The sequence below is a fragment of the Ptychodera flava genome, chromosome 20 (genome assembly GCF_041260155.1).
Source record: "Ptychodera flava strain L36383 chromosome 20, AS_Pfla_20210202, whole genome shotgun sequence".
NCBI classification, from domain to species: domain Eukaryota; kingdom Metazoa; phylum Hemichordata; class Enteropneusta; family Ptychoderidae; genus Ptychodera; species Ptychodera flava.
In genome coordinates, this window is record NC_091947.1 from 23123147 (window position 1) to 23150067 (window position 26921).

Sequence of the window (26921 nt, forward strand, 5' to 3'; positions counted from 1 at the left end):
CTTTTTAGTTTACACCTACATAGACTCCTATGTATAAGGCAGTTCTCCATAGACTTCCATGTATAAGGCAGTTCTCCACAGACTCCCATGTATAAGGCCAAGAAAAATAAAAATTTAGTTTCTCATCATATTCATATTGCAAAAAGGATGTAGTGACACAGTTTGTAGTCCCCACAGTTGAAGTCCAGGGGGCTAATAGATTGGGTCATGTCCGTCCGTGAGTCCATCCGTGAGTCCATCCGTTCACGCAGATATCTCAGACATTTTGACGAAATGTATTTGAATGCATCATTGGCAAGTGGATAAAATACGAAATAAAAGGTAAAATGGATGAAAAACAATATGCATCGGTAAAAAGATCATCATCATCATTTACGCTTGTAGATAGGTTGCAAAATTGGATAGAACAATTAGAAGGGCAGGGAAATTTGGTTAGAGTGTGCTTTTTAGACTTTAGTTAAGCATTTGACAAAGTAGATCATAATATCTTGATGTCAAAACTACTGAAACTTGGCATAAATACCAACTTAGTCAAACGGGTAGTACCCTTTTTGTACAATCGTAACCGACCGGTTAAGGTTGGTGACTGTTTGTCTAGCTGGCAAGGTATTCTGGCGGGTGTCCCCCAGGGTACAAAATTAGGACCCCTACTTTTTACAATAGTGATTAATGACATCCAAAAGAGTATCCAATGCTCTCACTATATTTTCAGTGATGATACTACATTGCCTGAGAGTTTTCATTCAAGAACACTTATTCATTCTTCTATGCAATCAATTTTAGATGATGTAAGTACATGGGCAGATAAATAATATGAAATTAAATCCAAAAAAATGCAAAGAAATCATGATATGTTTCACAAAACAGTTCACCAAACCTCAGCCCCTCACATTATCTAATATTGAGCTGGGTGAAGTTGACAATTTTAAATATCTAGGGTGAACTATAAATAATAAGTTGAAGTGGGATAGACATGTTAGCGGATTTGTTAGCAAGGCCTCACAGAGGTTGCATATCTTACGTGTATTGAGTAGATTCGGTGCATCTGTGCAAGATCTGAAAAGTATTTATGTCTCATTTGTTAGGTCAACATTAGAATATGCTTGTGTGGTCTGGCAGGGAGGGTTAACGGAAAAACAAAAACAACAGTCAGAAAAACTTCAGAAGAGGGCCTTCAAAATTATTTATCCATTTGCTTCATATAGGGAAGCACAAAATATGCTTCAACTAAAATCATTAGAAGGAAGAAGACAAGATATTTGTAAGAAATTTGGTGAGAGTATTCTAAAGCCAGACCACAAATTAAATCACCTTGTTCAACCTCAAATTAATCATAGATATCCAACGAGAAACTGTAGCATTAGAAGTTTTCAATCAAGAACCAAGCGTAAAGATTCCAGCCCAGTTGTTTATAGTATTAATTTATTACGTAGTTGAATGCGTTTTATCATCAATTGTTGTATTGTTGTTGTTGATGATGTGTTAATTTTTTGCTAGAGTGCGACTGTATTTTGACAAATTTTAGAATTGTACCTCTTATAATTTGACCTAAGGGTCACCATTTTGAGGCAAATAAACCATTATTATTATTATTATTATTATTATTATTATGTACCGTGACCTTGGTGACCTTTGACCTCAAATATACATATTTGTCCATAACCCAGTAACCACAAGTGCTACACCCTTCATATATGGTATGATGGGACACCTTATGACGCCACATATTGTGCCTCATTAATTATGCACATATCTAATTTTGAGCGAGCCAATAGAGCTGGATGTCTGATTTTTGGTATATAGGGATAACTATAGGATAGAAATTTTTTGACAAAATGTCATGTGACCTCGATGAGCTTTTACCTAAAATATACATTTATGTCAATAAATAAGTAACCACAAATGCTATGTCCTTTATATTTAGTAGGATGGGAGACCTTATGACAACACACGCTTTACCTCATTTATTATGCACATATCTAATTCTGGGCAAGCGAATAGAGCTAGAGGGTTTTGGCAAATAGGGATTAATTTGCAATACAATTTTTTTTTCCAAAATATCATGTGACCTTGATGACCTTTGACCTTGATTATACATATATATGCATAACTCAGTAACCACAAGTTCTATACCCTTCAATTTTGATAGGATATTAGACCTTAAAGATGTCACATCTTGTACCTTATTTATTATGCGCATATGTATTTCTTGGCTGGCCAATACAGCTAGAGGTCTGATCTTTTTTCCTTATTTAGAACCATAACTTAGACATGCCTCATGTGTTTCAAATGTGGAACAACGACATAGACCCATGTGCTCTTAGATCTCAACATATACTCTCCAGTGATACTTCTTAATGACCACATTTCCCTGCCCCATCAAGACTAATACTCCTATTACAAGTGGGGACTATGTCATTGTCAATGACTTGTTATTTGCAAATTTCACGTTTTGCAAATCTCTTGAAAGAATAAATTCCATACCTTTGAATAATTTTGTCATGTATTTAGCTTAGCAAAACACTCTTGTAAACTTCTGTACATATGGGGAAAGTTACTGGCCCGGCATGAAAACAACTGGTCTCAGGCCATCGGGTTAGTGTGAATTTTGCACCCTGGGTACAGATCTTCAGGCTATGTTGAAGGGTCTATTTTGTTAAAATGGAGCCAAACAGAGTAGCAGTTAGATAGTTTTGGGTAATTACTAACCCCCTGTTTTAATTAGGGAGGCCCAATCCCATTAATGTGCACTCATTGTACTACATGTTATTTTTAGTTCCCACAGACACCATCCAGAGGGACTTATAGGTTTGGTCATGTCCGTGCATGCATGCATGCGTCAGTGCGTGCGTCCGTCCATGCATCCGTCCCTTCACGCAGATATCTCAGAAATGCCTGTAGCGATTCCATTCAAACTTGGTACAAGAATTACTTCATATGTCATACATATACATGTCGATTTGTTTTCTGATACAATCCAATATGGCCGCCAGGCGGCCATTTTGTTACGATTTTTTCATGTACGGAGCCATAACTCAGGCACATCTCAACCGATTCTATTCAAAGTTGGTACAAGGATATTGACCTATATCATACATATGCACATCAATTTGTTTCACGATATGATCCAATATGGCTGCATGGTGGCCATTTTGTTTCAATTTTTTTATGTAGAGAGCCATCACTCAGGCACCTCTCAACCAATTTTATTAGCTCCCAAAGTTGGTACAAGGACATTGACCTATGTCATGCATATCCACATTGATTTGTTTTGTGATACGATCCAATATGGCCACATGGCGGCCATTTTGTTATGATTTTTTCATGTACGGAGCCATAACTCAGGCACATCTCAACTGATTTTATTCAAAGTTGGTACAAGACATTGACCTATATCATACATATGCACTTCAATTTGTTTCACGATATGATCCAATACAGCTGAATGGCGGCCAATTTGTTACAATTTTTTCATGTACGGAGCCATAACTCAGGCACGTCTCAACCGATTGTATTAAAAGTTTGTACAAAGACATTGACCAATGTCATGCATATCCACATTGATTTGTTTTGTGATACAATCCAATATGGCCGCATGGCGGCCTTTTTGTTACATTTTTTCATGTATGGGGCCATAATTCAGGTACATCTTAAGTGATTTTATTCAAACTTGGTACAAGGACATTGACCTATATCATACATATGCACTTCAATTTGTTATAATGCAAAATGGCCGCCATTGTTACAATTTTTTCATGTACGGAGACATAACTCAGGCACGTCTCAACCGATTTTATTAAAAGTTTGCACAAGGACATTGACCTATGTCATGCATATGCACGTCAATTTCCTTCACGATGTGATCCAATATGGCTGCATGGCAGCCATTTTGTTACAATTTTTTCATGTCCTTAGCCATAACTGACAGACAGGTCTAAACAAATTTCATTCAAAGTTGGTACAAGGACATTGACTTATATGTCATACATATGCACTTCAATTTGTTTCACGATGTGATCCAATATGGCTGCATGGCGACCATTTTGTTGCAATTTTTTCATGTCCTTAGCCGTAACTCAGGCAGGTCGAAACAAATTGTATTGCATCAAACTTTACTGGTGATAATCTGTCAGTGTTAGGATAGGATGCAAAAATGTTTGGAAGCATCCTGTTTATTATGTACTAATTGATTCATTTTAATGACCTTTTGTAATTAGTATGGCGGCTTACATTGGTTTCATAATTTCACCACCATGGAACTCACTTTTTACTCACGTGTTTACACACGTGAGCATATGTCGCAGCGATGTCTGTCTGTCTGTCTGTCTGTCTGTCCGTCTGTCTGCCTGTCTGTCTATCTGTCTGTCTGTACGATATCTCAAAAACGGCTTATCAGATCAGAATCAAATCTAGTACATATATTCAGTTAGCAAATGGCAAGAACTGTTTAGTTTTTGGTGGGTGTGGCTTGCATTCTGTTTGCTCATTTGCATAATTAATGATTTTAGAAAAAACGGATATACATTAAAAACGACTACACAAAATTTGATGAGATTTGCTACAAATTCTGATCACACCAAGGTATATCAGCAGTGGGAACCATTAAGGGGTGACATGAAAGATAAATGCTAATTTGCATATTTAATTAACTTTCCTAACTAGGGATGTATGTCTGATTTGACTCGCTCAAAATTAACCAAACTTGGTATGTAAACTAATGATAATATGATTTAACATTATTGAAAGTCATTAAGCTTTTTTACTTCAGCCAATTCCGAATTTGCATATTTAATGAACTTTCCCAATTAGGGATATATATCTGAATCAACTTGATTTTAGTTGTTGAAACTTGCTATATACATCAAAAATACTGTGATATAACATTATTGAAAGTCAAAAGACATTTTTACTGCAGCCAAAACCTAATTTGAATATTGAATGAATTTTCATAATTAGGGATATTTATCTGAATTGACTTGATCAAAATTGATAAAACTTGCTATGTACATTGTAGACACTATAATACAACATTATTGAAAGTCATTAAGCAATTTCTCTTCAGCCATTCCTAATTTGCATATTTGATGATCTTTCCTAATTAGAGATATATATCTGAATTGACTTGACCAAAGTTGACAAAATTTGCTACACATATTGCAGATACCATGATACAACATTATTGACAATCATTAAGCATTTTTACTCAAGCCAATTCCAAATTTACATATCTAATGAACTTTGCTTATTAGGGATATATACCGGCATTTACTTGATCAAAGTTGGCAAAACATGCTATGTACATTGATGATTATACCAGGTACTAGGTTAAATCAATATCGAAAGTCATTTCACATTTTCATGTCAGCTAATTTATAATTTGCATGTCTAATGAGCTTTCACAGCTCGGCATATATGACTTGAAGGACTTGGCCAACGGTAATTACACTTGCTACATAAAGTTGTGATACAATAAGAGCAGTCAAATAACTTGAATATTTTTATTTCAGCTAATTACATATTTGTATACTTCATGACCTTTTAGAATTAATCAGCAGTGATTATTATTCATCATGGTGATCATAATAATTTCAATGAAGTTGCAAACATGTGGCAAAGGTTCAAATTTACACATAACTTCAATATATAATGAAACACGTGAGTATTTTCAGTTCATATCTGGTTGACCATTAAGCCCCATCTGTATCACAGTATTTTTCATCACAGACCTAATTAATGAAGAGGACTCTATCCTCTCAGAGGACTTGTAATTAAAGTACAAGTGGGGACTGTGTCATTGTCAATGACTTGTTGATCAGTAAATAGGCTGCAAAAAAATACCAATAAAATAAAAACGGCTTGCATTTTTTGAATGTGCGGAGAAAATTATATAGGTATTATCATCTGCTCCGTAATACAAATCAAGTTAAACAACGAATTTTGACAGGTGAAAACGTGAGTTGATCCATTTGAGTGAGAGCGTTCGACAGTGTTTACTGCATGTCGCGCTGTTCATTGAAATAAGCTGATCGGTGTGGCAGCGTAAGTTTTTCCTTTCAATTTAGTATGTTCTCTTTGATGGGAGGTCGTATTCTCATTTTTCGGCCTATAGCCAATCAACATAGTTCTTATGAAAGTACACGAAATGGACTAAAAAACTGATATGTGATACAACATTTTTGAAAGTCATTAAGCATTTTTACTTCAGCCAATTCCGAATTTGCATATTTAATGAACTTTCCCAATCGGGGATATATATCTAAATTAACTTGATTGTAGTTGTTGAAACTTGCTATATACATCAAAGATACTGTGATATAACATTATTGAAGGTCAAAAGACATTTTCAGCCAAAACCTAATTTGAATATTGAATGAATTTTCATAATTGGGGATATTTATCTGAACTGACTGGATCGAAATTGATGAAACTTGCTATGTGCATTGAAGACACTATAATACAATATTATTGAAAGTCATTAAGCATTTTCTCTTCAGCCTATTCCTAATTTGCATATTTAATGATCTTTCCTAATTAGAGATATATATCAGAATTGACTTGACCAAAGTTGACAAAATTTGCTACACATATTGCAGATACCATGATACAACATTATTGACAATCATTAAGCATTTTTACTCAAGCCAATTCCAAATTTACATATTTAATGAACTTTGCTTATTAGGGATATATACTTGATCAAACCGAAGTTGGCAAAACATGCTATGTACATTGATGATTATACCAGGTACTAGGTTACAACAATATCGCAAGTCCTTTCACATTTTCATGTCAGCTAATTTATAATTTGCATATCTAATAAGCTTTCACTGCTCAGCATATATGGCTTGAAGGACTTGGCCAACGGTAATTACACTTGCTATATAAAGTGGTGATACAATAAGAGCAGTCAAATAACTTTAATATTTTTACTTCAGCTAATTACATATTTGTGTACTTCATGACCTTTTAGAATTAATGGGCGGTGATTATTGTTCATTATGTTGACCATAATAATTTGAATGAAGTTGCAAACATGTGGCAAAGGTTCAAATCTACACATAACTTCAATATATAATGAAACACGTGAGTATTTTCAGTTCATATCTGGTTTCACTGGTAAACTTCAGTACAAAGGTCAAGGTTTAATGCTATCATTTTCGACTTTTTACATACTTTTCAGGTGTTGTTCAAGTTGACCCCTGTAAACTTCAAGTCTAGGGATTCAACAGAGTCAAGGTTTAATGCTGTCATTTTCGACTTTTTACATACTCTTCAGCTGCTGTTCAAGTATACCCCTGTAAACTTCAAGTCACAGGATTCAACAGAGGCTTATCTAGAGAAACACTGGAACTGTATTTTGAGAGCAAGAGATCTGGTGGAGGTCCAGTAGAAGAGTCTGAAATGAAAGATGATGGAACATTTGTGATAACGTTTGAAAGTCCTGAAGGTAAATATGCATACGTATTTTAATAATTTGTCATCGAACATTTTTTACAGAATCGTGGTAGATGCATTACATAGTTACAGATATACACATGGCAAGGTGTAACCAAATTTATAATCTACATGCTGCTTTGTGCAGTATATGTGAAATTATCCTATAATCTCTCTTGTAGTCTGAAAGGGTCTCTCTTTCAATATTTCTGATATTTTGCAGACAGTAGGAATTTTAAGAAGTGCAAAGCCATTTTGCAAGCTCCTCTGTCAGTGATAAGGAGCTTATCTAATAAGTGGATGTGTGGCATCGTCCATTGTCTGGTATCCATCAACTTTTTATTTTCAAATCTTCTTCTTCAAAACAGCCAGTCTGATTCTTTTTAAATCAATATATAAGGAATTGTGTGTTAACACAAATCTACTTTGAAAGTCCACAGAGCTAGGCCGCTTGCAGAACAAACCTTTCCCAAAGTCACTTTGCAATGCTGACGTACACATCTTGTACCCGTTATCTAGCTAATCTTGCTGACGTAGACATCTTAGTACCCATTATCTAGCTATCCATCTTTCTTGCACACGGCACTTGACCCCAGCCTTGTTTCAAGCTCCTGGTCCAGGTTCATTCTTTCTAGGCCATCAGACTGCCTGCCACGCTATTACAATACTCCCTGCCGCTCGTCTTTTCCGTCATCCAGCCTTCAATTTACTTAGTCTGCAGCTGTATTCTATCTTACCACGTACCAACATCAACAATGCCTAGACAACGCACAAGAAGTCTGCACCATGTGTAACACTGTACGTCCGCCTAGTGATCCGTTCAAGATCAGGGACGCAAAGGGGCATCTACCACACTTGACTGTCTTGCAACCGAAAAACGTCAGACTACCCGTCCCCTTACGAAAATTAAAGCCTTGCGGCGAACAGTTCTGGTAAAGTCTTCATAATTGCCTGGTAAGTTTACCACAACAAGTTGTGGTAAACTTACGCATAGACGCATAGCTTGAGATTTTCGCATGTTGATGGATTTTGCGGCGCGCATATTGTGGTATGCTTACCACGACACTCATGCATGTCCTGGTATGTTTGCCACAAAAGTTTAGGCTTTGCTGAATTTTTTTTGCGGTATACTTGCCACAAACAGGATTTATGGTATACATACCGCTATTGAAGCTGACCCCATGGGTAGGCCCCCCCCCCCCCCCCCCCCCCAGTAGCATACCCCTACCCTTCACACTTTGCCATGACCACTCACACTCTAGCTATTCATTCTTGTGCTCATGTAAGTTTTCAGAATGTAGCCACAGGTACAAACACTCACACACATTCACAAACAAAAGAAAATCTTACCAGGTTTTTCATTGAATTCCTACCTTACATTTATTGCAGATGGAAATGCTAACAAATGACAAAAAACAAAAGAAATCAGAAGTTCATCAACAGTTCTTTCACAGGATATCTCTCTTAATCCATGGCATCTTCATAACAAAGTGTTGGCATATCCAACCATACATTGGGAACAGTTACTTTTGATCCAGTTGATTGTTCAGTGTCTTGGTTTACTTTCCGTGGACTACAAAAGGGCTAAAACAAAAAACAGAAAAACAAGAAAAAAACATTAATGTAATCACATATACTAGCACAGTACAGTTGACAAAATGCCAAGAGAACAATCTGCTAGTCAGTATGTAATTGCAACTGAATTGCAACTGCCTTGACATACCTTTCACAATTAGTCTTGCACATATCATGAAATGGAGTCCAGGTCACTAAGATATTTCAAATGGTACTTACACTTATATAGTAGGCCTTGGCAATTTTGGTTACTCTTTTGGGACCAATGTGGGTTTATGAGATTGGTGATGTAGAGTTGTCATCAGCATTGCTTTTTCTCAGCATCCGTTGCCACAAAGACATGTCGTCACTTCCAGCTACAAATAAGAAAATGCAATGGAATAAAAAGGAATGTAAATGACAAAGTCCCAGGGATTATATTTGGTGATTATGAGTACATGTGACATGTAAACTAGTTTACTACTATATCTGTGAATCTAAATTACTTTTAGATGGGGGAGGACAACGCTATCAGTGACCCACAGCTACAGAAAGATAGGACTGAAAATATTGTATGCATGTTTTGTGTTGTAAGATTTCATGTAGAACTTCAATGAAATATCGTAAATCAATCATTGATTCGGATTTTGCCTTACAATGTGCCAGCAAAATATTTACGGGTAACATTGAACAAATGTCATTACATTAATGAAGACTTCAAAAGAAACTTAAGTGTCAAAGACAGAGACGTCCAGCATCGTCCAGCATGATCTTGTACATAGACGTATACTAAATTTCATGACATCAAACACATGTACAAACAATACTACTGGTCAGAGTTTAAGAACTTAATTCTTACCCAACAATTCCTAAATGTATTGTTTTTTCATTGTTTTATATCGTACATCGAGGGAAATTTGTATACATATAAGCAAAAGTTTCACCCTGGCCACAGTCCCCGAGAGACTGTGCCCTCGCCATAGCAAGAGAGTGTCTCGAAGTATGTACTCCTCAGACATAGACACTATCAATACATGTTATCGGCAGGAACAGATGAAGGCCACTGCTTTGTAATTGTATACACTGTTCACTCAACGTTCAACCTCGGGAGTTATTCAGACAATTGGACACTGTTACTCGAGAAATGCGCTGAACAAAAACATATAAAATTCGTCGTTACGTTGCAGAGAAGGATAATGGAAAATTTACTTACCGAAATTCAAACGATCGCCTTGATCCTCAGGGTGTTACTAGTATATTATAAATGGTGACCATTGTTCAAAGCCGATCTCCACATGCTGATCGTGACGACGGTGACATGAAAATTAACGCGTCTTGAACATTGCGTATAGGTTGTACATTCATAGCTAACGTATATGAAGCTGTCATGGCGGTGTCCGATGGCAAATTTCAGTGAAATTTTGTCAAAAATCGAGTGAAAAAACAGCGACAATTCACTCAGCAATTCTGATATCAGATTTGCTGCTGAGATTTGACCTGTGACACCCCAATCTGACCAATCACAACGAAATCTTCACATGATCTATGATGTCATCAGGTGTGATACTATTACTTCCGGTACAAAGTCCTCGCAATCGCGATCGCTGTACGCGTACGTAACATAGCATGATGTGGACTGTAGTGGAAGTTTTTTCAAAAGTAATTCATTGAAAAGTAATTCATTGAAAAGTTGCAGCTTTCGACGGACTATCCAAGCAAAAGTATATTGAGAGTACCAGTGGCTATGACCCGACATAGCCGCACACTATTTACTACTAGTAGTTAGCACAGCAGTGGCGCCGCGGAGCTAACCGTGCAAACTGTTCATAGTCACTATACTAGAACTATTTTATAGTGTGCCTTCCCAGAGATACGGGACTTCAATTTCGATGAAAACTGTGTTCTATACGACAGGCGTAAGATACAAAAAATCCAACATACCAGTTCAACAATTTCTTAGATTTTTGTTCGGGCGCGTTTCTCTGCAGACACGTACGTACGTGTACACGTCCATCGGCAGGTTGAGATGTCAATCATTTGTAAAGTGGATGGCAATACGACTAATAATTCCCTTGTCTTTCTAAGTCGGCGATTGAGTAACTATACTGATCATATGATGGCTTCGGAAAATAATTGTCGAAAGACACAAATAGAATGAGTGTTTTCTCCGACCGCGGTGACTGACATGCCTGTCGGCTCATTAGGCCTATTACGCAAACTGTGGCAAAGTTCTTTTCCTTCGTGGATTACGGCCGATTTTCGAGAGATTTTCGTTGCTGCCATGATTCGTGCAGATCATTGGCTCAAAATGTTTCCCGATGGACAAGGAAAAATGGTTTCATGGGATTTTTTTGTGGCTGCCTACAGTGTAGGCCTAAGTATGAAACTACATTGTTATCAACAGAATACCCGTCTTATATCAACTTCGTCACTTTTCTCGCCTCGATCACACAATATTATATTAGCTGCTAAATAGCTCAAATTAAGCTATTTTGGCAATCCAGCGATCCCGCAGTTTTATGTGCTATTGTTGATGTAATCTGCATTCGTAAAATCTTGTCACTGTGTATAGAAGTATCATTTGGAGAGTCAGGTACTTTTGTATGTGAATTTCCTAATTTCTTTGAAACTGATAAGATTTGTCTTACAAATGTGTATACACGTTTTAACATCCCCAGTTTTGAAAAATCAATAAATATACTAATTTTGTTATTAAATTAGAGTGCAAACATGTATATTCTTTATTCATGCATATGATATACATCTGCAGAAGCCAGCTAGGCACACATGTTCATGTCATTTGGCTGCACAAGTTATCTTTGCCTTGTAACCGTGCAGCCTTGAATTCTTAGGCCATTCTGTACAGTGCTGTGACCATTGTATTTACGTAAGCCTTTTATGGCAAACATACCACAAAGCAATCTGCAACTTTGTTTACTTTAATTTTGTGGTAGACATACCAAGAGAAAGATTGCTAATCACCACAAGTGCACCACTAGTGGTGACTATCGGCGCAGGATGAATAGAGTGTTGTGGCAAACAAACTTGTGCGTGGTATGTTTACCCAGAGCTTGCAGTATGTTAACCGCAAAAAATCTGTTTCGTACAGGACCGTAGAGTCGTTGTGGAAGTGTGGTCCCTAGTATGCCCAAGTTTTCGGCTTTGAGGCTTTGAGGCTTGGCGGCCTTTTGCATTCGTCTCGGCATTTGCGAAGAAGGTCGCGGTAGCTATTGGGGTTTCTGTAGATTTGGTTTCTTCGTCCATGTAAAGTATGTGTCTCCATAGTGCGTCGCGAAGTTCGTCGATTTCCCAGCTTTTGTCTTCGTAATGTTCGTTGAATACAGCGATTATCTTTTTCGGTAGTTTTATCCAGATTGCCCTTTCTAACATAACAGCGTATTTGTCAACAGTTATGTCGAGGTTTTCTAGATCGCGAATGTGGTTCTCTATATTATTGTAGAATTTTCTCAGACTTGTGCGATTGTAATTTGGCTTCGGCATAGTTAATAGCGAATCTATGTGCACGTGGATAATTTTGTGTCTTTGTCCATAACGCTTTTGAAGCGCGTTAATGGCGAGTTGGTAATTAGAGTCTGAAATACTCAAACCAGCGACTACGTTCGCGGCTTCGCCCGTTGATTGGTAGACTTACCGTCTTGTGAGGTGCTGAGACAGGCGGTGTACGAGCTTGCCTGAAGGTTGAACTTGGGGTTGCTTCGATGGGTTTGTTCTCCTTCTCTCCGATGAAATGCTTGATTCTGAATATCTTCTCGTGTGTATCTTCATTGTATTGCTGGAGGTCGGTAGATATATCGTCGATGTCTCCATCTTCGGCGTTAGTGATGATCAAACTGTCGAGTTTTTGTATCTCTTTGTACGTTTCCTCTACTCTTACCAGTATCATCTCCAGTATGAACAGTTGTTCGGGGTCGCCCTGAAACGCAGACAGTGTGGTTTCGGCTTTCTTGAGGTGGTTTGTCACTATTCCGCGGTAGACTCCTCGTGTCCTCTTCAGATTGGTTGTAGCTGGAGTTGCCATTCCCTCTGCTTGCGCTGACTTCGACTTTGCTTTCTTCTTTGAACTCATCCTGGTCTCGGCACCAAAAACAATGTATGGGATTGTTTTTGGTGCCAAGACCAGGATATTGGAAGGAACTGAAGAGATTACAATCTGTCTTCATTGTCAAGGAATTAAGAAGTAGCTATCTTTGTATAACGTTTCTCGACAATTACGACATTGTCTAGACATTATATGAAATTATTTGGTTAATTTGGTTGTTTTGCCATTATTCAGCATTTTTGTTTTCATTTGGAACTTATCTGATCATTATTATACCATATTTAGGTGATTTGGTCATTTTTATGTCATTATTTGGTCTTTATTATGCGATTATTTGGTCATGATTTCGACATTATCTTGACATTATTATGCACTTACTTAATAATATGGGTTTCTTTTGCCATTATTCTTCATTGATGCCTTGATTTGCAACTTATCTTGCCATGATAATACCATTATTTGGTGATTTGGTCAATATTATGTCATTATTTGGTCATAATTATACAATTATTTAGTCATGATTACGACATTGTCTTGACATTATCATTAAATTATTTGGTTAATTTGGTTGTTTTGCCATTATTCAGCATTTATCTTTTGATTTGGAACTTATCTGATCGTTATTATACCATAATTAGGTGATTTGGTCATTTTAATGTCATTATTTGGTCTTTATTATGAGATTATTTGGTCATGATTATTACATTATCTTGATATTATCTTGACATTATTATGAATTTATTATGTTAATTCGGTTCTTTTGCCATTATTGGGCATTGATGTCTTGATTTGGAACTTATTTCATCATAATTATTACATTATTTGGTGATTGGGTCATTTTTGTGTCATTATTAGCCAATATTATGCGATTATTTGGTCATGATTACGACATTATTTTGATTTTACCTTCGCTCTCAATTATTTGACCTACTTTATTATCTGAACTCATTATTTGACCTGCATTTGAACCCTACCCAGAAATCATTGTACATGGAGATTCACAATGGCGGCTGATACGGTCGGTCCCCTCGCATAGAGAGAGAAAAGCCGGCTTTGCAGAAGTTTTAAAGCTCAGCTCAGCACATTGTGTAGCTAGAATAGTTGGGCATGCTCGAACACTGAGATCGACCACAATTTTGGATTAAAAATTGATTGTTTTCAGCGGCGGAACTGGGCTGTGGTGGGTAGCCCACGGTGGCCTATAGTTACACCTAGCTCTGCATGGCAGGGCTGTGTGTTACCGGCGTTATACAGCCTCCCATAACGCCGGTAACACATAGCCCTGCCATGCAGAGCTATAGAATACCAAGCCTGCCATGCAGAGCTCACTAAGGGACCGCTCAGATTTTGGCAGAAGTTCAAAAAGCGAAATTCATTCGTTTAGGGGGAAAGGGGGTTTGACCTCCATTTATTGAGTGAACTTCACTTTCGCACTTTTATTTTGTGATCACAAGTTCCGTGTGTTTATTTTAAATTAAAGAAAAACTGCATACTCGTGCCAACAAATTTGTAACTGTTTCCATCTCATTCGTGCCCCAAACACAATTTATCGATAGTAACATTGTATCCTAAACCTTTCATTCATCAAATTATACAAAGACAAAAAGTATCATTTTTAGCTACTATAGACTATAGTCTATAGAAGCTATTGGGATGGGTATCCGTCCGGCGTCCATCGTCAGTCTGTATGTATGTATGTATGTATGTATGTATGTCCGTTTGTGAGGCGTCCGTCCACTCAAATATCTTGAGAACCGCAGTACTTACTGATTTGATATTTGTTGTGTAGATGAAAAATATGATTTTGAGAAACTACTTTTTTTATTTTTTGATATTGTTGAAAATAGGCAAATTAATGCCAAAAAAGGTGTTTTTGGTAAAAAATCTTCTTCTTCATAACCGCTGGTCAGACAGCTTTGTTATTTGGTATACAGGTCCCTAGGGATAACCAACTTAGATTTGTTCAAATTGTGATGAAATATGCAAATGTGTATTTTTAAGGAATTTTTTTGTCATTTTGGTCAAATTTGACTTTTATTGTATGTAATTCTTGTACTGTATAAACCCTATCAATTAACCCAGAAAAAAATAATTAATAAGATTTTAAATAATTGAATTAATTAGGAAATCATCAAAGCCAAAATAATTTTAGTGTGGAATTATCAGAAAGTTCAACTTTTTTTGACAGTTCATAGTGAAATGCTTACCATCTTGGAGGATTAAAACATGTGAAGGCAACTTTCCTGAATCCCAACTTTGATATTCTGAACCACCATTTATGTTATCTAAAAGAAATTGCTCATAATAGTTTGTCATGATAGGGTGGTCAAATAGATAGAGATAGAGAAAGTTCTAATTTCCATTTATGGTTGACTTGGTAAGGATAAAATAAGATTACTTTTTGAGGAAAAAAATAGAGTGGTCAATTAAAAGAGTGGTCAAAGTGATATGGTTTTTATGGTAAAGCTTGGCTGTAAGATTCCTCATGTGCTATTTATAGCAATTATGCAATCTGTGTAAACAGTGCAATGAAAGTGTAACATGATTCCTTATAATGCTTTTGATGACCTTGAACTTCTTAAGTTTCAAACATTTGTCTTCATTGTGCTTTCTCTGAGTACGTACAGTCTCAACTTATTCAACAGAACTTACGGTTTACAAGTCCCTAGGATGACCTTAGTGAGATAATTTCATACAGTCAGGAAATACTTAATTTTGTATCCATGTCTATAGTAGCTTCAGGGACTTTGGCCCTATGTTTTAAAATGTGCTTTTTATAAGTGTCTGCTCTAACCACCAGATGTCTTTATTCTCACTTGTTATGCACCTGGCCATAGTCGTTTTAATGTGATTGAACATGCCTTGGCCCCCTTGTCAAAGTTTCTTGCTTATTTACTGCTCCTACCAAGTACAAATTGCGTGTTCACAAAGACAAAGAACAGCACAAGAGATGCAAAAAGGGAAAGTAAAATAAAATGAAACTTTTATGCGGTAAAATGCCCTGTTAGTACTCAAATCTGATCAATTACTTTAATTGAAATGTGGCAAGGGGAATACGTCTTTAAGTAGCTATAGCAAAATGCAACATTGTACTCTCAGGCAGACATGAACATTTCGCACTTTTGAAGTTTCGTTTAGGGGGAGGGGGAAGGGGTTTTGATCTAAACGAAGGAATTTCGTTTCTTGAACTTCTGCGACAATCTGAGACGGTCCCTAAAGGTATAGAGATATGTTATTATACCCCAGTTCCATGGAGCGAAGCGCGACCAAGATTATGTGTTTTTGTTATTAGACGCGAAAGTCTCTGAAGTTTCTCGCGTTTTGGCAATGCGGTCGCAGTGGATGGTGACCGCCTTAAAGCTCCAACACCCCATGTTGCGACATCCCTGTGTTCCGACACCCCTATATATGCAGGAACTAGTTTTCCAGTTGTCAAGTCACATGTTACTGTAGACGCAAGACTTCAATAGAAGTTCACGCCGAAATCAATCTTTGATTTATTCCTACTGATCTATAGTTTATTATACTCTTTCGTAAATATGTTTGACCTTGACAAAGTGATTATATTGTCGTATTTATTTGCCAAATATAGACCACACTGCATTTGGTTGTATTGCAATATTAGAATCCAAATCATCTCAACATATTCGTGTCATTATTGAAGCCTTCTCATCCAGATGAGTTCAGATGAGAATTATGCAAAGATGAGAAAGCAATAGGGCCTACTTTTATCTTCTATCTTATTTTACAGCCAGTTAGAGTTGTATCTGTAAGCTAGTCTGAAAAGCCGGTGATTATCAGGGAAATATTCGTTCAATGAAGATGTCTTATCATACGTATGCCACATTATATTTTTGGTTTGTCGGGAACTATTCTCGAACATGGTTATTTTTATTGTAAACTCATAGGGGCACGGTCGCTAACCTAACGACTTTTTATTGCTTTGTTTGTAATGAAACGTCATGACTTTTCCCCCGTAAAGAAGTATGTTGATTCGTTGTGAGGACTCTGACCTTTAAAGCTGTATTGTCTCCCCATGCACGATTTTGTTTCTTTCGTTTTCCCTTTTGATTGTGCGATGTTGTTTTTCTTCCGCAGAGCGCGATATTAATAGCGAAAACAATTGTTTTTATCAAATCCACACGGCCGAACATGCAGTCGCTTGTTTTTCAAGTTGCAAGTTTTACATATTTTTCGCTGTGTTGATTAGGCAAATAAAACATACTGCCTACACTAAAGCATCGCCATACACACAACTGTTGTGCCGTGTCTTGTACAGTATGACATTGGGGATTATTAAAACTAATAAACATTTACTGCAGGGGTATTTTTGAAAATAAAATGTCGGGGAGTATGCGAGGACTTGAAACACTCTCAATTTTCTCACCACGGGCATATATAGTATTACAATTAACCGTAACTTTAAAAATGCATCAGTTATGGAAAAATCTTGGAAATGTACGAATATATTTTACTTGCATTTTGGAAGTTTTATATTGAAATATTCACTGGAATTAAAATTTCCTCCTTGCTTATTGTTGACATTTTTGCAACCGACTCTGTCCATATAAATTGTTCGTCAAATATTGTACGATTCCTGTTTGTTAAATTTATTGAATTTTACGTATAATATTGTCTAGATTTTGATCTTCATAAGCTTATATCTCAATATCTCGGCTATAGAGACGCGTTGTACATAAGTAAAATGAAAGATCACTGGCCCAACTCAAATCATATTGAAAAACCGCAGTAATTTCTACATTTGGTGAAGCCAGTCATGAGAAACGGATTTCTTTCAAAACGTTCAGAACTATACCAAGAAAATTAAAGGTAAGTTCTCATAATCGGGTACAGTGGAAATCGGAAAGTTCCGCCGTGTTAACATCCTGCCATTGATTTCTGTGATTAAGTGTAATCACCTATAAATGATTTCGGATTTAAAGAGGCACTCACACTTTGTAACATTTTTAAAACACATTTTTTTAATGCCAACGGTCAATATTTGACGTGGCAACTCGGCGTGGATCGCGAGATATCGATAAAAACTTGTCATTTCCCGAGCGTATTTTTCACATCCCGAAGTTTTAAGATCGTTTCTGGTTATGACCCGAAATCCCCCGAAAGTGTGTTGTTGTGCTGATTGACGATATTCTAAGGAGTCCAAAAACGTTCAAATGACGCAATTAATTTACCTCCTACTGCGATGACTTTATATACATCATTATCAATGCCTTTACCTCTGGTAATTCTTTTTTAAAACTTCTCCTTAGTTTTTGTCGTTTTCATTATTCTCAATCAGTTGTATTAAATTTTTAAACAATACCACATATATATCAGTTTTTACGTGTAAAATATTAGTTGCCTCTGATGACTACATTTTGTCGTCTGCCACACAGTTACGCGTGATTCGATACATAGCGGTCGCCGCATACCACACGGCGGCCACTATGCATTATGTATCAACCGCACCTATCTGTGCTAGTCACCTATGCGAATTCTGGTGGAATCAGCAAACTTTGTTTTTCGATTTTTTGCCGAGTCAGTAGGACTCGGCTTTCTCCCATGGGACATGACCGCGCTCACCGACGCGAGTCAGGTACTGCTGTGGTGTACAGCAGCGTCAGCATAGACTCGTACTCCATAGCTTAGTTGACAATGGCCCCAGTGCCGAACGTTCTATGTTCGGAAGCTGAATTCAGGTGGGCCACCTGAATTCAAACTTTAACTTTTTTGAGGAAATGTTTTTATCGATATCTCGCGATCCACGCACAGTCGCCATGTCAAATATTGACCGTTGGCAATAAAAAAATGTGTTTTAAAAATGTTACCAAGGGGAGTGCCTCTTTAGCGTAATATATTTCACATTGATAAATCATGGTTTATATGTTTCAATTTAAAGGGATATTATTTGTATCTTTTGACTTTTTTAAACATTTTTTTGATGACTGAAATCCCCGGTCAAATCAATAGGAGACCTAAATTGTGACTATGGGCGGCTTCAAGGATATGTAAAACCACCTTCTTGCTCTTTACGGCAAGGTTCAATGTTGGTAAGGGCGTCCGCGCGATTTGAACCAACAGCCATGATGGAACCCCAGCACATGACCAATATTACTACGCACTCGTCAACTATCAAAGTACACAGCTAGAACGCTGAGCGGCCTACACAGTAACTTCAGCACAATGCATATCGATGAGCTCACGGTGCATGAACAAATGCACGTCTCACAAGCTACTGTCAAATAGTGAATAAACAGGCATTTACTTGTAAGTTTGATTTTAGTATCGATGACATGGACTGTGAAACAAATAAAACCATAAACGCAAATGGGTCAATGGTAAAACTAAAACGATGTCAGATTGCTGTGGTGATAGTGAAACAGGTACAGAGTAGTGCATTTTCTGTGCATTTGATCGTTAGCAAATCTTCGTCAACTTTTAAGAATTTTAGGACATTTTCTTGCCATTACGTTGGTTCGTTTTACAAACACGACATGATCACTTGTTGAACTTGGAAACATCGCATTCGGACTGAACAGTGCACGGTGTAGCATCTGTGACATCGTGACACCGCGCCGAGCGGGTACTGTACTGTCGATTGATACTGCTCGCGATTGGAGTCACCTCTCGATACACAACTGTTCGAATATTGTTATTCTGTATGCATCGTGTAATTATTTGTATCAGTTGCATCGCATTTCGAACCAAAAATGAGTACATCGCAATGACAGTTGCCTAGACCCCCGGGCCTAGACCCTATAAGTCGCTTACGGCCTCCGTGCCTCTGACCCACTCCAAAAAGTGGGTTTTGCGTAAGTTTAGAAGCGCAGCTGAGCACATTGTGTACCTGGCCCTGCATACAGGTCTGTGTGTTCCCGGCGTCATACGGCCTCCTCGCCGTATAACGCCGGGAACACAAAGACCTGTACGCAGGGCTAATCGTTTACCCAGGCGAGGCGGGTGTGCTCGAAAACGAAACTCAGTGCGAGTTTGGGATTAAAAATGGGTTGTTTTGGTGGAGAAACTGCACGCCGCAACCGAGGTGCTGCCAGCGATTTGGCACAACCCTACCACGCAGAGCTGGCTTTCACCCAACAATGTACATGATGTACGTGTCAGTCGCCAAAGCAGCTTCAATCATAGACAGTAGAGGCCCCCGGGTAGAGGCCCCTCTGTTATATACGCTTCAATTTCGCGATCACCTCGACAATAACGTGACTGTCTACTGAAGTTTATCCCTTCATTGCACTCTGTTTTGACGTTTCTATGCCCACAGGCTTTGGGCAAGTCTACATATGGAGGTACAAACGAGACGAAACAATAGGCCTTGTCCGAGTCGTCGGCTTCTTGCAGCTTGTAGGCATTTGAAATGCCCATTACAAAAATGTGCTCTGTAGCAGCAAAGAATGGTGTATCTAAGAGCAGGATTGGCCGTCAAGATCTCCATGAAAAACTGACCGTCAAAATGTAACTGAGCAAACGGCATCGGTAATTTGGAATCCCTAAACTGCTACACTGCGCTCTCGACTTTCACTTCGTGTAGTTTACTTTTTTACACGCGGATGCTTAAAGCGGCCTAGATGGCATTTAGCAGTGTGGTCTTATCGCAGGTCAACGGTAGCCCACCATTAACCTCTGACCCAAGGTTTTTCTATACAGTGTACGCAAACGGGATGGAAGTTGTCTATGGTCGACCGTTCTTTAGACATCTCTCAGTAAGTCGAACAACATTATCAACTTCTCGTTTGCAACAATATAAGGTCAAAAGATACAAATAATGTCACTTTAAGGTTCGACGTTTTCTTCAAAAAAGGGATCTTTCCAAACCACATTTTAGTTTTCTGAACACAATTATGTTTAGGTACAAGTTTAAAAAGCATCTCTATGACAATTGAGTAAGCTTACTGCTGCCTCGCTGCGTATAGCCATGGGTTTTATAGGCTAAGGCAGATAGGCGTGGAGGTCGAGGCCCCCACCATGTTTTGCTGTGCCCTTTAATACGTCGCAATACCCCTGGCATGAGTATTTATACCGTGTCGGGCCGATTTATATGACAGATTTCAGGTATTAATAACACCTTTTAGCTCTACGTGGCAGGGCTGTCGATAGCTCTAGCATGGCAGGGCTGTATGTTACCGGCGTTATACGGCCTCCCACAACATGTGGTGGGAGGCCGTATAACGCCGGTAACACACAGCCCTGCCATGCAGAGCTAGGCTGTCGACAGCCTCGTGGTTTCCGAACTGGAGCGCCCAGTTTCACCGCCGAATACAGTCGATTTTTAAACCAACATCGTGATTGATCTCACTTTTTGAGCACGCCCAACTTGTCTAGATACGTGATGTGCTAAGCTGAGCTTTTAAACTTACACAAAGACCGCTTTTCTCTCCCTATGCGAGGGGACCGACCTTATCAGCTGCCATTGTTGATCTCCATGTGCAATGATTTCTGGGTAGGGTTCAAATGCAGGTCAAATAATGAGTTCAGATAATAAAGTAGGTCAAATAATTGAGAGCGAAGGTAATGTCAAAATAATGTCGTAATCATGACCAAATAATCGCATAATATTGGCTAATAATGACACAAAAATGACCCAATCACCAAATAATGGAATAATAATGATGAAATAAGTTCCAAATCAAGACATCAATGCCGAATAATGGCAAAAGAACCGAATTAACATAATAAATTCATAATAATGTCAAGATAATATCAAGATAATGTCGTAATCATGACCAAATAATCGCATAATAAAGACCAAATAATGACATAAAAATGACCAAATCACCTAATTATGGTATAATAATGATCAGATAAGTTGCAAATGAAAACATAAATGCTGAATAATGGCAAAACAACCAAATTAACCAAATAATTTCATAATAATGTCAAGACAATTGTCGTAATCATGACTAAATAATTGCATGATAATGACCAAATAATGACATAATATTGACCAAATCACCAAATAATGGTATAATCACGGTAAGATAAGTTGCAAATGAAGGCATCAATGCAGAATAATGGCAAAAGAAACCCATATTATTAAATAAGCACATAATAATGTCAAGATAATGTCGAAATTATGACCAAATAATGGCATAATAATGGCCAAATAATGACGCAAAAATGACCCAATCACTAAATAATGGCATAATAATAATGACATAAGTTCCAAATCAAGACATCAATGCTGAATAATGGCAAAACAAACGGATTATGAAATGTTCATAATCATGTCATGATCATGTCATAACAATGTCCAAATAATTATCAAATTATGGCATAATAATTGCCAAATGCTGAAATAATTATGACCAAATCACCAAATTATGAAATAATAATGATGAAATAACTTTAAAGAAAGATTTCAAGATAATTTTGGCGGTGTTCTCACCCCATACACAGCCGACGGTACTAAAATCTAACTTCGCGCCGATCAAGCCTCATGATGTTCACGGAAGTGCGATCTATAAATTATTACGCAATTGATAATGTAGTCCCGTTTTTGAAACGCTGGAGTTTACTCGACATCTGCGCCAATCCGTTGTTTCATACTTGATATAGAATTTAATATAACTCTATCGCTGAAAACATGGACAAAAGCCTTCACATCAATCCATGTCATCAGAAGGCGAGATTTTGTTCACGATGACGGGACACAGACTGTACATTATAGTGCTGGACACTGTACGTACGTACCATATTCTGCTTGAAACACGGCCCTGCTCTTAGGTAGTAGCGGGTCCTTGCTTATACCATAGACCCTCATTTTTCTCGAGGGTCTATGCTTATACCATGGAGGTATGCTTATACGAACATTGACATTTACTTGACTGTTTCTACATTGAAAAGTTCTCATCCCTCGTTATTTTTATGGTACAGATTTGCAGTAGCAAAAGTCTACAATGCGTCCTTACAGACCAGCAGCATGATCAGACGCACATTTCGTTCGAAACTGCTTGCATTTTGGTATCATTCACAGAAAATACAGGGACCTGTTTAAAAAATTTGTTTTCCTAAAAGTTCAGTTGTCGATCCAACCATGATTTACCCAACCAGATGTGCTTTAAAAGCTGTTTATTATCTACCAGTTAATATAATTTAAAAAGTGGATTGTCTGTTATAAAAATACATAAATTCAGTATTTTCATCAGTTTAAGTCCCAAATGCACATGTTGGAAATTCAGTACCCGAGACCGAGCATTTTTATAAGTTTGGATTGCGTTGACGACACACGCACGCAGTCTCCTAGGCATTCATCAACATTGCATTTCATTCACATGCAACGCAAGCACTATATTTGTAAAAAGCTACCTGCTGCAGACCACAGAAAATGGGTCAAGAGTTCAAATCAAAAGAAAAAGTAACAATTTTTTTCATAAATTTAAATAAGAACAATAGTCCTGGCTTTTTTTGCACACTAAAAATAGATTTGTCTCATTCAGTATTGTAAACGTCGACCATCGCAACGTTCAGAGGTGGTACAGTGGGATTACAGGAGCTATGTTTGACAGATAATTTGGGGTAAGCCTAATTCATGTGCCGCGTGCCGCGTGCCACGCGCTGTGAGCCACAAGCCCAGAGCCAAAGTTCACGATGCACAATAGCATGTTAAGCTAGAAATAGGTGCATTTACACTCCAATGAAATTCATTGATTCATTTTCATGGATAAATCAACATTCGGGTTTCAACGCCGCCTTCTATTAAATGCATGAACTGGTGAGCAGCGAATGTGTGTTTACAAATTCTACATCAAGGGTCATATGCAGAAAGGGACTTGAGAAAAATTATAGGGAGGGAGGGCAAGTAAAAATTGTAACTGTTAAAAATTGTCAAAATTCTGTACATTATTTTGTAAACCATATGGTAAGGTTGCTATATTTCAAATGTCTATATCTTAAGCCATGATAATATTCAGAAGATTTTTACAATATTATTTAGGAGAATTTATGACCTTTGACCTGCCCTATCCCTCCTTTGCAACTAAGCTGTGGCTTATTCTATGTAAGAGTCAAAGACGGTTGGTGTTTATCAAACTGTGACTGGTATGGGACACCAACCTTTGACCCTCAAATCTTCCTTTACCTCACCAATTGTGCACATCTATAAATTATAGTCTAGCTAACAGAGGTGGAGGTCTCAAGTTTAGTGGACAGAGATGATTATGTTAACTAAGATTTCTGCTAAAATATCAAGCGACCAGGATGACATTTGACCTAGCCAATATGGCTATAGGTCTGATGTTTGCTGGACGGCCATCATGGGAGGAAAGTGTACAGCAAAAATATCAAGTAACCAGGATGACCTTTGACCTGAATTTAACTTATTTGCCAGTATATTAGTGCAACAGCCTTCCTATTTGGTAGGATGAGGCGTCACATTATGAATAAGTAAATATTTGTCAAATAAAATATTATTGATGTTGACTATAGCACGTACAGGGACGGCATAACAATTGAGGAGAGTCACGTTTCTCAGCATATCATTTTGAAAAATTCGCCCTCTCTCCCTATAAAATTTTTTTCTAGTCCCTTACCGGCCAGCACATGTTGAATTCGTGACCACACATATCACAGGTCACTACTTTATGCACATATAAGGCGTCTATCAAATGTGATTTAACAGTGAAAATGAATCGATAAAGTGAATTAGAGTGAATGCACATATTTCTGGCTTAACATGCTCATCATGCATCATGAACTTTGGCTTACGGCACGTGGCTAGCGGCACGTGTTATGTGAATCAGGCTTACTCGATAATTTGGATGTTAATTGTCTTGAAATAATCCAGATGTTGGGTAACAGCAACTGTGATGAACAGTTGTGCAGAATGTGTTGCCCGACGAGCTGGACGCCGACATTGCTTGTTGCATCTGATATCAACTTTCATCATCTCATTGTTATTTTGAACTTCTTGGTCTTGCATCTACGTCGTTAGAACACTCTGGTCTGTTACAGCCCAAACTTTGGGAAAGAATATGTGACTTAGCGGTATTGTTAGGAAGTGTCAATTTATTTGTGTATGAATGCATATATGAATACTATCGTCATTCGAAAGAGCTGTATGTGGTGTCTCGACTCTGCCGAATCAAGCAAAAGTGCACGGTGCTCTGTTGCTCTAATGCAATGATTTGTATACGTCATACCCAAATGTGCTGCTTCAGAGATGTCTTTCATCCTCGACCCCAACTTATTTTCACCAAGAGGCGAGTTTCAGAACGATAATACTTTATCTGTGTATCAAAGTTCGGACTTTGATGGTGGAAACAAAGCGGACTGTTTCGTATTAAGTTTAGATACCAGTAGGTAGGTTCAAATGCACTGAAAGGGTAATTTTCGAAAATGCTGGTTTAGGGGCCCGTTTTACCACTGCTATCAGTGCTAAACAGTATAGCATCTGTGGAATGAGCTCTAATCCAATCAGAATGGCGCATGGTAGCAGGATATAAAATAATTCCACATTTATGCACAGTTAAGCATGTACTGATCCTGAATGTACATGTGGAGACGTAGCCATATTGATGTTCTACGGCAAAATATGTGACTACAATCTACGTGCATTTCTGCAGTCGGCTTTCCTATTCTACTCAGTTAACAGACATGAATCTCCAGAATTTAACATGGAAAACATATTAAGATAATATTTAGGGGCACTGACTTGTAGCGTTCCAAGAGAAAGGGAGGACAAAGTTTCTGGTGTGATTCAAGCTGTTGTTTGTGCTTTCAACACACACCAGTGTCAGGATATGGTTATTTTTGTCTTGGTGTCGTAGATAGATGCAGAGAAAACTTTATAGTGTCAAAAACAGTGAAAATTCAAGAAAAGCATTCAGGACAAATGTCTTGACACAGAGGTCAAGCCCTATAAGTGGCGAATCGGTATCACATGACCAAGTGTCGCGGTTTGGCTGTGCGGTCTAGGTGATTGACACCTTTTACAGTAGACATGTCCAGACCGGTGGACAGAGGGACTGTGCTTTCATTATCTTCAGCACAACTGCACAAAAATAAAAATATTATTAAAAGCTTTAATGATTTCAAATTTGCAATGTTGATTAAATTTAGAATACCTCTCCTAAACAGTTCCTAGAGTTGCCTTGTCTTTTGAAATTGGTGAATAATGTCAGCAAAAAACTGATGACATAATGTGAACCTGGTGAGTGTCTTTACTAAGTCGTGCATCCGGATCCTTTACATATCAGCACTAATTTGTGGACAGAAAATTTACACGATGTGATAATCATAATTGTTGAATGTCTTATATTATTCTGAAATAAATTTATTCTTTGCTTGCTTGCAGTGGCAGAACGAGTTCTCAACCGTCCAGACCACAAAGTTAGAGGATCAACTTTGACAGTGAAACAATTTGTACCCTCTGTACAATGTATTGACACTAAGGATGAGGAAGGTACACATTTTTATGCTGCAGCTCCAAGCCATATCTGTATAGTATTGGGTAAAGATAAAGCTGTGTTGCCACATCAGCTTGTGTTTGTAATCACTTCAAAAAACTAAATGTCAAAAATAACATTTCAACTTCCACACCAAAGTATTTATATCTTAGGATCAAATGTATACAGAGTACAATCCTGAAAAGTGACTATAATATCTTAACAGCTTGGAGTGTGTCTGATTCACAGCTGCATTAAAATATTCCTTCCCTGTTTCCTCGTGTTGGCATTTTAATTTTGTGACCTAAAAAAACAACAACAAATTATAAATTAAGTTGCCATGTTGTTATAACAGTCACTAGCTGTTAGACGTATACCCTATATGTAAACATTGAGAGACTGACAAAGGATCACAGGCCAGATGTTCAATAATAGTTTGTGGAGTTGTTTGTAAACTGATAATTGTGATCTATGACAAA

The 26921-nt window shown here is 37.7% G+C and overlaps 1 protein-coding gene and 1 long non-coding RNA gene across 2 annotated transcripts in view; one reads left to right on the forward strand and one right to left on the reverse strand.

Annotated features, from left to right (window-relative positions):
* LOC139119532 (protein mono-ADP-ribosyltransferase PARP14-like) overlaps positions 1 to 26921 on the forward strand; it is a 240592-nt gene that overhangs the window by 89323 nt on the left and 124348 nt on the right. The window contains exons 11-12 of the mRNA XM_070683374.1: positions 7277 to 7447; positions 26352 to 26459. Coding sequence (XP_070539475.1) covers positions 7277 to 7447; positions 26352 to 26459 — 279 coding nt within the window. The remainder of the gene's footprint in view (positions 1 to 7276; positions 7448 to 26351; positions 26460 to 26921) is intronic.
* LOC139120351 (uncharacterized) lies at positions 8789 to 10450 on the reverse strand. Its single transcript, XR_011549084.1, has 3 exons — positions 10202 to 10450; positions 9158 to 9365; positions 8789 to 9018 (listed from the first exon to the last, which is right to left on the reverse strand). It is a non-coding gene; the product is annotated as an uncharacterized lncRNA (long non-coding RNA).